Source organism: Protopterus annectens, chromosome 8.part1 (genome assembly GCF_019279795.1).
Source record: "Protopterus annectens isolate FY-2018-M chromosome 8.part1, PAN1.0, whole genome shotgun sequence".
NCBI classification, from domain to species: Eukaryota; Metazoa; Chordata; order Ceratodontiformes; family Protopteridae; genus Protopterus; species Protopterus annectens.
The window spans coordinates 339,197,687-339,209,241 of NC_056742.1; the positions used below are offsets into that span (position 1 = coordinate 339,197,687).

Consider the following 11,555-nt stretch of genomic DNA (forward strand, 5'->3'; position numbering starts at 1 on the left):
CTACACTTGATACCACCTTAGGCATGAAGGAAGGATTAGTTCGTAGAGAAAGTCTGTCTTGATGAAAAATGAGGAAAGGTTCCACTGCCATTAGTGCCTGTAATTCTGAGACTCTCCTAGCAGAGGTTATTGCCAGGAGCAGGGCAGTCTTCCAAGGTAGTAACTGAAGGTCTGCAGAGAAATCTGGTTCAAAGGGAGGTAACGTTAGTTTTTCCAGAACAAAGCTGAGGTCCCATGTTGGTGTAGGAGCTCTTCTAAGTGGTCTAATGTTTTTTGCCCCTCTGAGGAACTGCTTTAGAAGAGGATGTGAAAATAAAGGTGGATTCATGTCGTAGTGAGCTGAAATAGCTGAAGCATGGATTTTAATTGAGGAGAAGGAAAGTCCTTTGTGCAACATCTCTGCTAAATACTGCAGAATGTGAGGCATACGAGGCTGAGTTGTGTCTTGGCCTTTAGCTTGGTTCCAGGCAGAAAACCTTTTCCATTTGTCCGAGTAAGCCTTCCTGGTGCTTGGCCTCCTGGCTTCCAGAATAACATCCAGAACTGCTTGTGAAAGAGGGGCTGGTTGGATGTTTAAAAGATTCGCCATGCAGCCAGGTTTAAGGTTTTTAGCTGGCTGTGTAGAATGTTTGTTTTGCTGCGTGAGCAAATGAGGTATTTGAGGCAATATCCATGGTGGGCTGTGAGCCATATTCTTCAATAGCGGGTACAAGTGCTGGCATGGCCAGTCTGGGGCTATGAGAATCAGTCGAGGTTTCTCCTTTTTGACCTTCAAAAGAACCTTTGTGAGACGAGGTAATGGAGGAAAGGCATATGCTGTCAGGTTTTTCCAAATGAAGGAGAGAGCGTCCACTTTCCAAGCTTGATGGTGGAATGTCCTTGTACAAAATTTTGTCAGTTGGTAGTTTTGAGGACTGGCAAACAGGTCTATATTTGATAGGCCCCATTTTTGAGTTATCATTGTAAATATTTGTGGGTCTAGCTTCCACTCGTGGGGATCTTTGATATTTCTGCTTAGGTCGTCTGCCAATGTGTTTTTCTGCCCTGGCAGGAATTGAGCTTGTAACTGGACTTGGTATGCCAGAGCTGTGTTCCATAAGATTATTGCTTGCCTGCAAAGAGGGTAGGAATGTGTGCCCCCTTGTTTGTTTATGTACCACATTACTGTGGTGTTGTCCATCTTTATTGCAAGTTGTCCTGGATGTAGAAGATCCTTGAAGGCTGTCGGAGCTTTCTGTACAGCTAGCATCTCTTTTTGATTTATGTGCAGTTTTCTTTGTTCTGCAGTCCATAGGCCTTGAATGCATTGCCCTGCCATGTGTGCCCCCCAGGCATAGTCTGAAGAGTCTGTTGTGATAGTTTACCTGGTTGGGGGCAAGGTGAAAGGCTGACCCTTGTTGAGGTGACATTCCTGTGCCCACCATAGAAATTCCTGTTGAAGGCAGGGAATGAGAGATATCACTGTGTCCAAGCTGTGGCTGAGTTAAGACCATACACTTTTTAGGTACCACTGTAATTTCCTCATATGCAGTTTTGCAAATGGTATCAGAATGCAAGATGCCATGAAGCCCAAAGCCTGCAGAATCTTTCTTGAAGTTAATTGGGTCCTTGTTGCCATTGTCTTGAAATATTGAGTCAGTTGTAGTTGCTTGTCTGGTGTAAGATAAGCCTTCTGGGTCGTTGTGTCCAAGCTGGCACCCAGGAATGTCATTTTTTGTGAGGGTACTAGTTTTGACTTCTTTTCGTTTACTGTGTACCCCAGACAATTTAGTAGATGCTTCACAAAAGCCAGATGATGTAAGAGAATGTCTTTTCTTTCTGCTTGGATGAGGCAGTCATCCAGGTATGGATATATTTGAATTCCTCTTTGTCTGCAGTATGCAATTACTGGTCCCAGGCATTTTGTGAAAACTCTGGGCGCAGTAGAAAAGCCAAAGGGCAGTGCAGAGAATTGGTAATGGGTTGAACCTGCAATGAAACGGAGTTATCTTCTGCAACTTTGTCTGATAGGGACATGCAGGTATGCCTCCTTGAGGTCCAACGTTACCAGCCATGCTTCCTTGCCCAACACGGAAAGTAGCTGCTGTAGTGTTAGCATCTTGAATTTTGGGACTTGTAGGTAAGTGTTTAGAATTGAAAGATCTAGAATTGGTCTCCAAGCATTGTTCTTTCTGGGTACTAGAAAGAGCCTCGAGTAAAATCCTTGGCCTTGCTCTTGAATCGGTACCCGTTGAATCGGTACCCGTTGAATGGCTTTCATGGCCATGAGAGCTGTAATTTGTTTTTGAGCCCCTGCCCTTTGATTTAGTGGCAGGTTTGGCATTCCTCTTTTTATTGGCAAGGTGTGAAAGTGGAATCTGTATCCTCGTAAAATAATGTCTAGGACCCATTTGTCCTTTGTGACCATGTGCCAGTTGTCTGCAAAAAGTGCTAGTTTTCCCCCAAGCGGGCTAACAAAAGAGCTTTGTTTGGCCAGACGAGGTGCAAGTCATTGAGTTTGCCTTCTGGTGGGTTGAGACCTGTCTTCTCCTCCTTTCTGGGTTGGAGTGCCCCATTGGCGAGGTTTATACTGGGCTTGTGGTTGTCCTCTGCCCCTTGGGCACCTGTATTTACCCCTCTGAGGTCTGTCAGTGGCTGGAAAGGACCAATTTTTTGTTGGCCAGTTTCTGCTGAAGCGAGGGGGTTGTACCTGTAGGAAATCTTTGACTGTCTGCATTGATTTCGCCTTAGCTTCCATTTTCTTTAGCACTTCTGCTTTAACTCCAAAAAGAACATCCTGCTGTAAGGGTGCATCCAGTAGTTTTGCTTTGACATGATCAGGTAGACTTTATTCCTTTAACCAGGCATGCCTACATATAACTGATCCAGTGACAGCTGCTCTGCAGGAGGCCTCCAAAGAATCAAACCCACATTGTAAGGTATGTTTGCCCACCTGCTCGGTGGCATGCAACAAATCCTGTACTTCTTTCAATTCAGATTGTTGGGGAAGGGAGGTTATCTTTTGTTTTAACTGAGAGATTAGAAACTTCTGATACTTGAGCATATGAAATTGACAATTTAGTGCTCTCATAGCTAATGTGGCTGAGGTGTAAACCTTTTTCCCCCCACCTGTCTAGTGCTATTGAGTCCCTCTCAGAAGGTACTGGGTTTTTAGCCATGGAAGCGTTGGCCCCCTTGGGACCCTGGGAGATGGTCTCTGGGTCAGCTACTGGGCTTTTGTAAAGAAATTTGTGGGAATCCGGTACTCTGTAGTATCTGTCAGGCTTAGCTGGAGCAGGAGGTAGAGAGTCTGGGTTGAAACTGGATTCTAAATAGACATCATCCACAATGTCCAAAACAGGTGGGATGGCTAGAGGTCTGTGCTGAGAGAGTAAAAGAAACTCTCTGAGCCTTTTCTTGGAATCTGAGAAATCCTGACCTTCCCACTGGAAATGTTCCCTCATAGTTTGTAAAGTTTCCCCAAAAGAGTAGTCTTCAGGAGGGGAAGCTGAGGGAATAGTGTCCTCAGCATCAGAATCTTCATAAGAAGAGTAGGAATAGTCTTGGTCTTCAGAGGAATCCGAAGAAATAGACAGTTGCTCAGAAGCAGCAGAATCTTCCTCTTGTCTAGGCCTTTTGTCAGGAGGAGGCTGTGAACCCCTGATAAGAGAAATCAAATCTTCAGCCATTTTGAGCATCTGTTTCTTAGGCATAGGGCCTTGAACAGGAGACTGAAGTGTAGTCTTTTTAGCTTTAGGAGGAGTCTTAGACTTAGAAAATGTTTTGACTGTGAGAGTCTTCGGTATGAAAACGCCCTCAGAAACTGATGGCGTTTCTGAAGCACAGACGTCTTTAGAAGGTATATCGTCGGAAGGGCCTGAAGTAAAAGGCTGCGTCGGCCTAGTACATTCCATCAAAATATCCGTAGCGGTCTCGGGTTCCAGGACTGCGGTAGTCAGGGGCTGCGTCAGAGCCTCACTGATGACCGGAGACCGGATCAACCGAGGCCTCGGAATAGGGTTTAGGCCTTGGCTGTCGGTCCTTGTCCCTGTGTTTTTTGTGCATGCCGGTAGTCGGAAGCTCCGACGGCATGTTATAGTTAAATTTTCTACCAAAAAAGTGTTGTGTGAAATCAAAACGCCTTATAATAGTACGCTTATTAAACCTAGCACAAAAACTACAAGAAGTGACGTTGTGATCAAAGCCTAGGCAAGGTATGCAATAAGAATGAAAATCCTTATGAGGTATTTGCTTCCCACAAGAAATACAATTGTTAACTTTTTCTGACATCGGTCTGAGGCAAGAAAAGTTTCCCCAACGGGGTACTTAGCTTTATAGAAGACTTCGGTCTGAAATTCGAATTCGATAATCTCAGGAGTCGGCCGACCGGCACTTGCGAACTGCTTCTGCTTCGGGCACCACGTGGCAAGAAAGACTGAAGAAAATGGCATCGGTTGCAGTATATGTACCCCCTGGCGCACTGACGTCAGGGATGAGGCGACAACAACCGACGTCGGACCAAGACTTTGGAAATCCGGCCGACTGCGGGACAGCCTGACGACAGGATAACCCAAGTGTGATGACTGCAGCAGGGTAACACGATGAACATCATGAATATAAAATGTCAAAAAAAAATTCTTACACCTATAACATAGCTGCTCTGAGCTTTAACAATGGGACTTTCGAAATATGACCATTTAAGTCCAGTGTGTCTACTAGCATCTAAAATAACCTGCCAAAAAGTACAGTTGTGTACACTTACCATAAATGTAGATGTTAGAGTGTATTCACTGTTGCAGTCATTACATTTGGGTTATCTGCTTGCAGTAGCCCTCAGTCGGCCTGATTAAAGTCTTGGGTTCTGGGTCGGTTGCTCTCCCTTCTTCCATGACGTCAGGTCGTTAGGGGTATAAAACATGCAGCCAATGCCGTTACATCAGTTTTTCTTGCCCCAGATGTCAGGTGTCCCCCTAATGGGAAGCAATTAAATCTATAAATACAAGGATATACCTCCAACAAAAAAAGCAAATACACCAAAAAGCTTTTTGAGCATAGTAAGTGAGAGAAGAGAAGAAGAAAGAAAAGAAAAAAAAAACAGTTGTATATCTGGGCTCCACTTGCTTGTCAACATGTTGAAAATCCTTGGTTCCAGTTTCCACTCGTGTGGGTCCATGAGGTTTCTGCTTAGTCCATCTGCCAGTGTATTTAGTTTTCCCGGCAGGTAGTGAACTTGTAGATTCACCTGGTAGCTCAAGGCTGTGTTCCACAATGCCATGGCTAGTCTGCAGAGGGGGTAAGAATGTGTGCCCCCTGCTTGTTTATGTAGAACAAGACAGTGGTGCTGTCCGCCTTTACCATTAGCTGTCCTGGAAGAATGTGGTCCTTGAAGGCTGTCTGAGCATTCTGTGCAGCTAACATTTCCTTTTGATTTATGTGCAGGTGCATTTGACTTGGGTTCCATTTGCCCCGAATGCACTTCCCTGTCATGTGAGCCCCCCATGCATAGCCTGCTGCATTTGCTGAGGTTTGGGCGGCAGGGGGTAGTGTGAATGGTAGTCCCCTGTTTTGGTGGCAGGCCTCTGCCCACCAAAGGAACTCTAGGCGTAGGCAAGGTATGATAGGAATCATTGCTTCTAGATCCTGTGAATGTTGACACCATAGGCTTTTGAGATACCATTGTAGTTTACTCATATGCAGCCTTGCATATGGAATTAGAAGAATGCAGGAGGCCATGAACCCCAAAGGCTTGTAGTACTTGCCTTGCAGATAACTGGATTTTTGTGGCCACTTGTTTGAAGTAGGTTCTCAATTGAATGTTTCTCTGGCATGAGGAAAGACATCTGGGAAGTTGTATTCAAGCATGCTCCCAGACATATAATTTGTTGACAGGGTACCAGGTGTGATTTATTTTCATTTATGGTGTACCCCAGACAAGTCAGTATCCTTTGAAAAAAGGCCAGATGATTCAAAAGTATGTCTTGGCTTTCTGCCTGAATTAGACAATCGCCCAAGTATGGGTATATTTGAATATTTCTTTGCCTGCAAAACGCAATGACTGGAGCTAGGCACTTCGTGAATACCGGGGCGCAGTAGATAAGCGAAAGGGCAGTGCAGAGAACTGATAGTGCATGTAGCCTGCTTTGAAGCATAGGTATCTCCTGCAAGACTCCCTGATAGGGATGTGCAGGTAAGCTTCTCTTAAGTTTAGTGTTGGCAACCATGCATCTTTGCCTAGCACAGGATGCAGCAGGTGAGGAGTAAGCATTCTGAACTTTGGGACCACCAGAAAGGTGTTTAGGGTAGAAAGGTTCAGGATAGGACGCCAAGTATTGCCTTTTCTGAGTACCAGGAAAAGTCTCAAATAGAAACCTTGTCCCTTTTCCTCTTCTGGTACGAACTGAATAGCCCCCATGCTTAAGAGAGAGTACTTGATTTTGGGCCTCTGCCCACTGATTTGGGGGTAGATCTGGCCACTCGTTTGGTGTTGGTAATGTGTAGAAGTGAAATCTGTATCCTTGGGACACTATTTAAAACCCATTTGTCCTGGGTAATGAATTCCAGGTTTTTGGCCTGCAGACCAATCTTTCCGCCTAAAGGAGCATTCAGTTGGGAAGTGCTTGGAAGATTTAAAAGCAAGTCATTGAGACAGTTTTCCATAGGGGGGAGTCTTAGTACTCGCAGATTTGGGTGTGGAAACCCCCCACTGCTTAGTGTTGTATGTCACCTGGGACATAAACCTGGGGTTTCTGCTGTGTCTGGGTTTGGCTTGAGAAGACCTAGAAGGGGATGGAAAAGACCAATTCTTAGAGGGCCAGTGCCTACTAAATCTAGGAGGCTGAACTTGTAAGAAATCTTTAACAGTTTGCACAGATTTTGCTTTATCTTCCATCTTTTTAAGAAATTCCTCAGCCTTGTTGCCAAACAGGCGGTCCTGATTTAAGCGAGCATCCAACAGTTTAGCTTTAACATGATCAGGCAAAGATTGCTCCTTATGCCAAGAATGCCTTCGGAGAACAGACCCAGTAACAGCAGCCCTGCAAGAGGCCTCTAATGAATCAAATCCACATTGCAGTGTGTGTTTTTCAACCTGTTCAGCAGACTGCATTAAATCCTGTAATTCTTCATTTTCAGCACAGTCAGGAATCATCATTTTCTGTTTAAGCAATCCAATAACATGTTGTTGATACTTTAACATATGAAACTGGCAGTTTAAAGCCCTACTGGCCAAGGTTGCAGAAGTGTAAACATTCTTATCCCATCTATCTGGCGCCCTGGAGTCTCTATCAGAAGGGGTAGGATTTTTTGGAACAGAAGCCTTAATGCCCTTGGGTCCCTGTGAAATAGTCTCTGGGTCTGCAACAGGAATTTTAAAAAGGAACTTGTGAATCAGGAACCCTGTAATATCTGTCAGGTTTTCTGGGAGCAGGAGGAAAAGAATCAGTGGCCAAACTAGATTCCGAAAAGGCATCAAAAACAATGTCTAGTACAGGAGGTACAGCTAAAGGCCTATGCTGAGGCAGGAGTAAGAAATCCCTAAGCCTCTTTTTTGAATCTGAAAAATCTTAGCTCTCTCAGTGGAAATGCTCTGAGTATGTAAAGGTTTCACCAAAATAAAAATCCTCTGAAGGGGAAGCAGAGGGAATAGAGTCTTCTGCAGCAGAATCTTCATAAGCAGATAAGGGCAAATCCAGATCATCAGAAAAATCAGAATCCTGGTCAGAAGATTCATAAACAACTTCAGTCCTAGGTCTCTCAGAAGGGGGAGGTTGGTTTCCCCTGATTAGAGTTATAAGATTTTCAGCCATTCTTATTTGTTTTTTAGGCATAGAGGCCTGGGCGTCAGTTTAAGCATGGTTCGAGATTTAGGCCTAAATGAAGGAGGCGTCAGTTTAATATGCAAGTCCGTAGGCCTGAATACACCCTCAGAAGCCGGTGCCTGCACAGTGGCTCCAGACCCATCAAAGGTAGAGACATCCACAGGTTCCACAGTTGAAGCATCTTGCGGCATACCGGACTCTGAATGGGTCTCAGTAGCGGTATGCGAATCAGAAGTAGCAGGTATCAGGGGCTGTGAAAGCGCCTCACTGAGTAACGGCGAACTGGCGACTGGCTTAGGAGAAGCTTTGTCGGCAGGTTTGGACCTCGGCGGCCAGTCTATCTTGGCGTTTTTTCAGAATCCTGGTAGTTGGACGGCTAACCAACAACATTTCTGGATAATTAAACAGACAACTGAAATATTTAGAGGCGAAAATGTACCGACGACAGACAGTGTGCTGATTAAATAAAGCACAAAACGGACAGCAAGGTACATCGTAGTCAGGGCCCAGGCAAGGAATACAGTACGAATTAAAATCTTTGTGAGGTATTTGCTTTCTACAAGTAATGCAATTATTAACTTTTACTGACATTGGTAAGGAGCAAGAAAAAGTTTCCCCAACGGGGTACTTAGCTTTAGTTGAAGACTTCAGTTCTGAAACTCGAAAATGAAAATTTCAGAAGCCGGCCGACCGGGCACTTGCGAACTGCTTCTGCTTCGGGCACCGCACGGCAAGAAAGACTGATGTATTAGCGTCAGCTGCATGTTTTATACCCTCAGCCAAGATTAGCAGTGTGCTTAGGTTGAGGATGGCTCGGCTATGGTGTCATTTACATTAGTTATGCAACAGATTGTAATGGGGCCATATCACGATATTGCACTCCTGTGGTCTTTGTTTGTTCATATTGAGGTCACAATGTACAAGCATCATTATAATGCACCACGTCTTGTTGAACATCATACATTATATATTTTTTAGAGTACATAAACATTATATAGTTATTCTATATACATTGTTATTTATTTAAAGGTGTCAATAGTTTTAGATTTTACTATGTTGCAGTTGCATTTTTATTTTGGCTTGTAATGGATCATTCAGTTTTTCATTATGTAATGTCACTATTTATTTGTCCTGTTTTATACTCACGTATGCATTTTTTTGCCATTGCAGCATATATGGTCACATACATATTTCAATGTAATATTTACATTCATGTATTTTATACACATACTTTTTGTGTATTTAGCATTTTAGTAGTGAAAGGTATTTTAACGACCTCAATTAACTGATTCAGTTATTGAGTTGATTATTCAATTAACTATTTTAACATGTGACTTTAGGATTTGTATTTATTTAAGCAAACTGCACAACATTGTTAACTTGATAAAGCTCGGTATTTTCCAAGCAAAAGCGCTCGTTTTATGTTGTTTGTGGACACCTAATAAAGGATTTACGAAGCTTCTGGTTTACGCTTTTTGGCTGTGGATTTATCTTTTATTGGCCCTGTTCTTTTACTGTTTTGGTGATTACATGTTTTATACCCTCAACGGCCTGACGTCATGGAAGAAGGAACAGCAAAAGACACAGGACCCAAGATTTTGTTAATCAGGCCGACTGAGGGCTACTGCAAGCAGATAACCCAAATGTAATGACTGCAACAGTGAAACACGTACATCAGCTCTCTGTACTCAAGACGAGTTTCCCAGGGACCCCCTCTAATATCCAAGGGAACACTTTCTAAGAAAAAAAGTGGAACTTCGCTTGACTATATGTTTAAATAGAGCCTTTTTGTTTTCATTCTTGTTTCTGTCATATATATGTTCATAAATGAGTCTTTTTAATCTACGCTCTGTTTTTCCCTATATAGAATGACTCACATTGGGAACAGTCGACAAGATATACTACCCTTTCTGTATTACAATTGTAACAGTCCGTTCCCACTTAAGTCCTACCCCTACTTGCTATACATAAACTTTCCTAATTAGAAATGTGGTCACATTGCTGACAAGCACATTTAAATGTGCCTTTACGTTTACTACATCTACCTTTGTCTTCCTTGCCCAATTCCAAAAGGGTCTTAAGGCTCCTAACTCTTCCTATAAATACATTTTAAGGGGGCTGATCCAGCAAGTGGAAGATCCGTGATTATTTTATATATATATATATATATATATATATATATATATATATATATATATATATGCATGTATATATGCTATGGTTTTGACTTATTTCAAACAGGTATTTTAATGGGGTTTTGGAGTTTATTAATTAATTTAGGAATCTGATTGGTGCCTTCTGAATTAACAGTGGTACATAAGATGACTGTGTACTTTGTTTTTTATCTGATTAAGTCTCTTTAAGTGGATGAAAACGTGGTATACTGTAGCGTTGATTGGGAATAAAGTAGCCGACTTGAACATTGGTTTTGAGCCTCCCTTTTAAACCCTTGTACTGTTTATTGGTTTTATTTGTTGGGTATTCGCTTCTGTTTATGTAAGAAAACCTATTCAATAAAAAAATGTATATAAATTGTATAACTAAAGTTTCAGCTGCTTGATAACACAGAGTATGGTGCTTCAAAGAATGACAGATAAACCCTTTAAGCAGAAAACTATGTAAATCAATGATAAACGTAAAGAGAATTTATCACGGCACTATTTCTTTTTAAATTCATACCAGTTAACTAACCTGTAAACTTGGGTCATTTCCAAACACCCGCTTCAAAACATCCGAAGCTTTAACAAACTCGGCATTTTTAAGACACACAAGAACAGCCTAAGAAAATAAAACAGGTTTTCAATTTAAAATAAAGAACACATTAAAAAGACAAATGAGATGAAGGAAAATTTGTTATCTAGCACTTTGGCTGCAAAAGGCATATACAAATTCTACAAAGCCTCTACTAGCAAGGCAAAACTACTTTAACGGAAACTACAGTAATTGTGAGAGTGACTCACTATTATCAGCAGATAATGACTATTTATGCCTACCATACATATCTTTTGTCATTTGGGTTATCTTCCACTTTAATAGAGTTAGCTCATTGGCAAGACTCTGCTAACAGTATATCCTGCATTCTGATCAGATGTTAGAGGTGTCACTTATTGTGAAATGAAGTGTTTAGTTTACTAAACACTAGTGAAATAAACATTCAGCAATGTGACTTAGAAGTTGTGAGTGAATGTATGCATTGCAAATGCAGTGTACTGTATTACAGCATTCAATACTTTCTTAAAGCTGCTACTTACAGGCAAAGCTATGAACAATAGTGTGTGTGTGTGTGTGTGTGTGTGTGTGTGTGTGTGTGTGTGTGTGTGTGTGTTTTAAAGCAATAATTTTGCCTCCGCCTGGGACCTTCAGGCCCTTCCCCAAATGACTTGGACAGGGAGGGTATATCAGTACTGCAGTTGTGAGGACTACTTATTTTATAAAAACAGCAAAAAAAACAAGGATGTTGAATGAATTATCCCTAACAGGGGGAACAAGGTGCAATGATGCTATGTATGTTTCACATGCATAGTCCCACATCTGAGACATTTCTCCAAAACTCCCCAAATGCTGAAACTAAGCAGTGTTCTATTAGCTGTGACACCACCTAAAATTTCTAATAAAGGATGCCCAGCAAAGGCAATTCTCACAACATTCCCCAGTCTAAAGGAGGTTAGCCAGTATTAGCCACTCGACCCTCCCTGTTCTCAGCCAGTCATCCAGTGTCAGAGTCCCTAGTCTCTCTTGGGTCAGCCAAAACAAAGCCCC

General features: G+C 42.4%; 1 protein-coding gene across 2 annotated transcripts in view; it reads right to left on the bottom strand.

Moving 5' to 3' along the window:
• TERF2 (telomeric repeat binding factor 2) overlaps positions 1–11,555 on the bottom strand; it is a 984,850-nt gene that overhangs the window by 748,053 nt on the left and 225,242 nt on the right. Inside the window, exon 4 of one of the 2 annotated variants that reach the window (XM_044081912.1) lies at positions 10,488–10,574. The exons of the other annotated variant lie outside the window; for it this stretch is intronic. Coding sequence (XP_043937847.1) covers positions 10,488–10,574 — 87 coding nt within the window. The remainder of the gene's footprint in view (positions 1–10,487; positions 10,575–11,555) is intronic. 2 annotated transcript variants of the gene reach the window in all.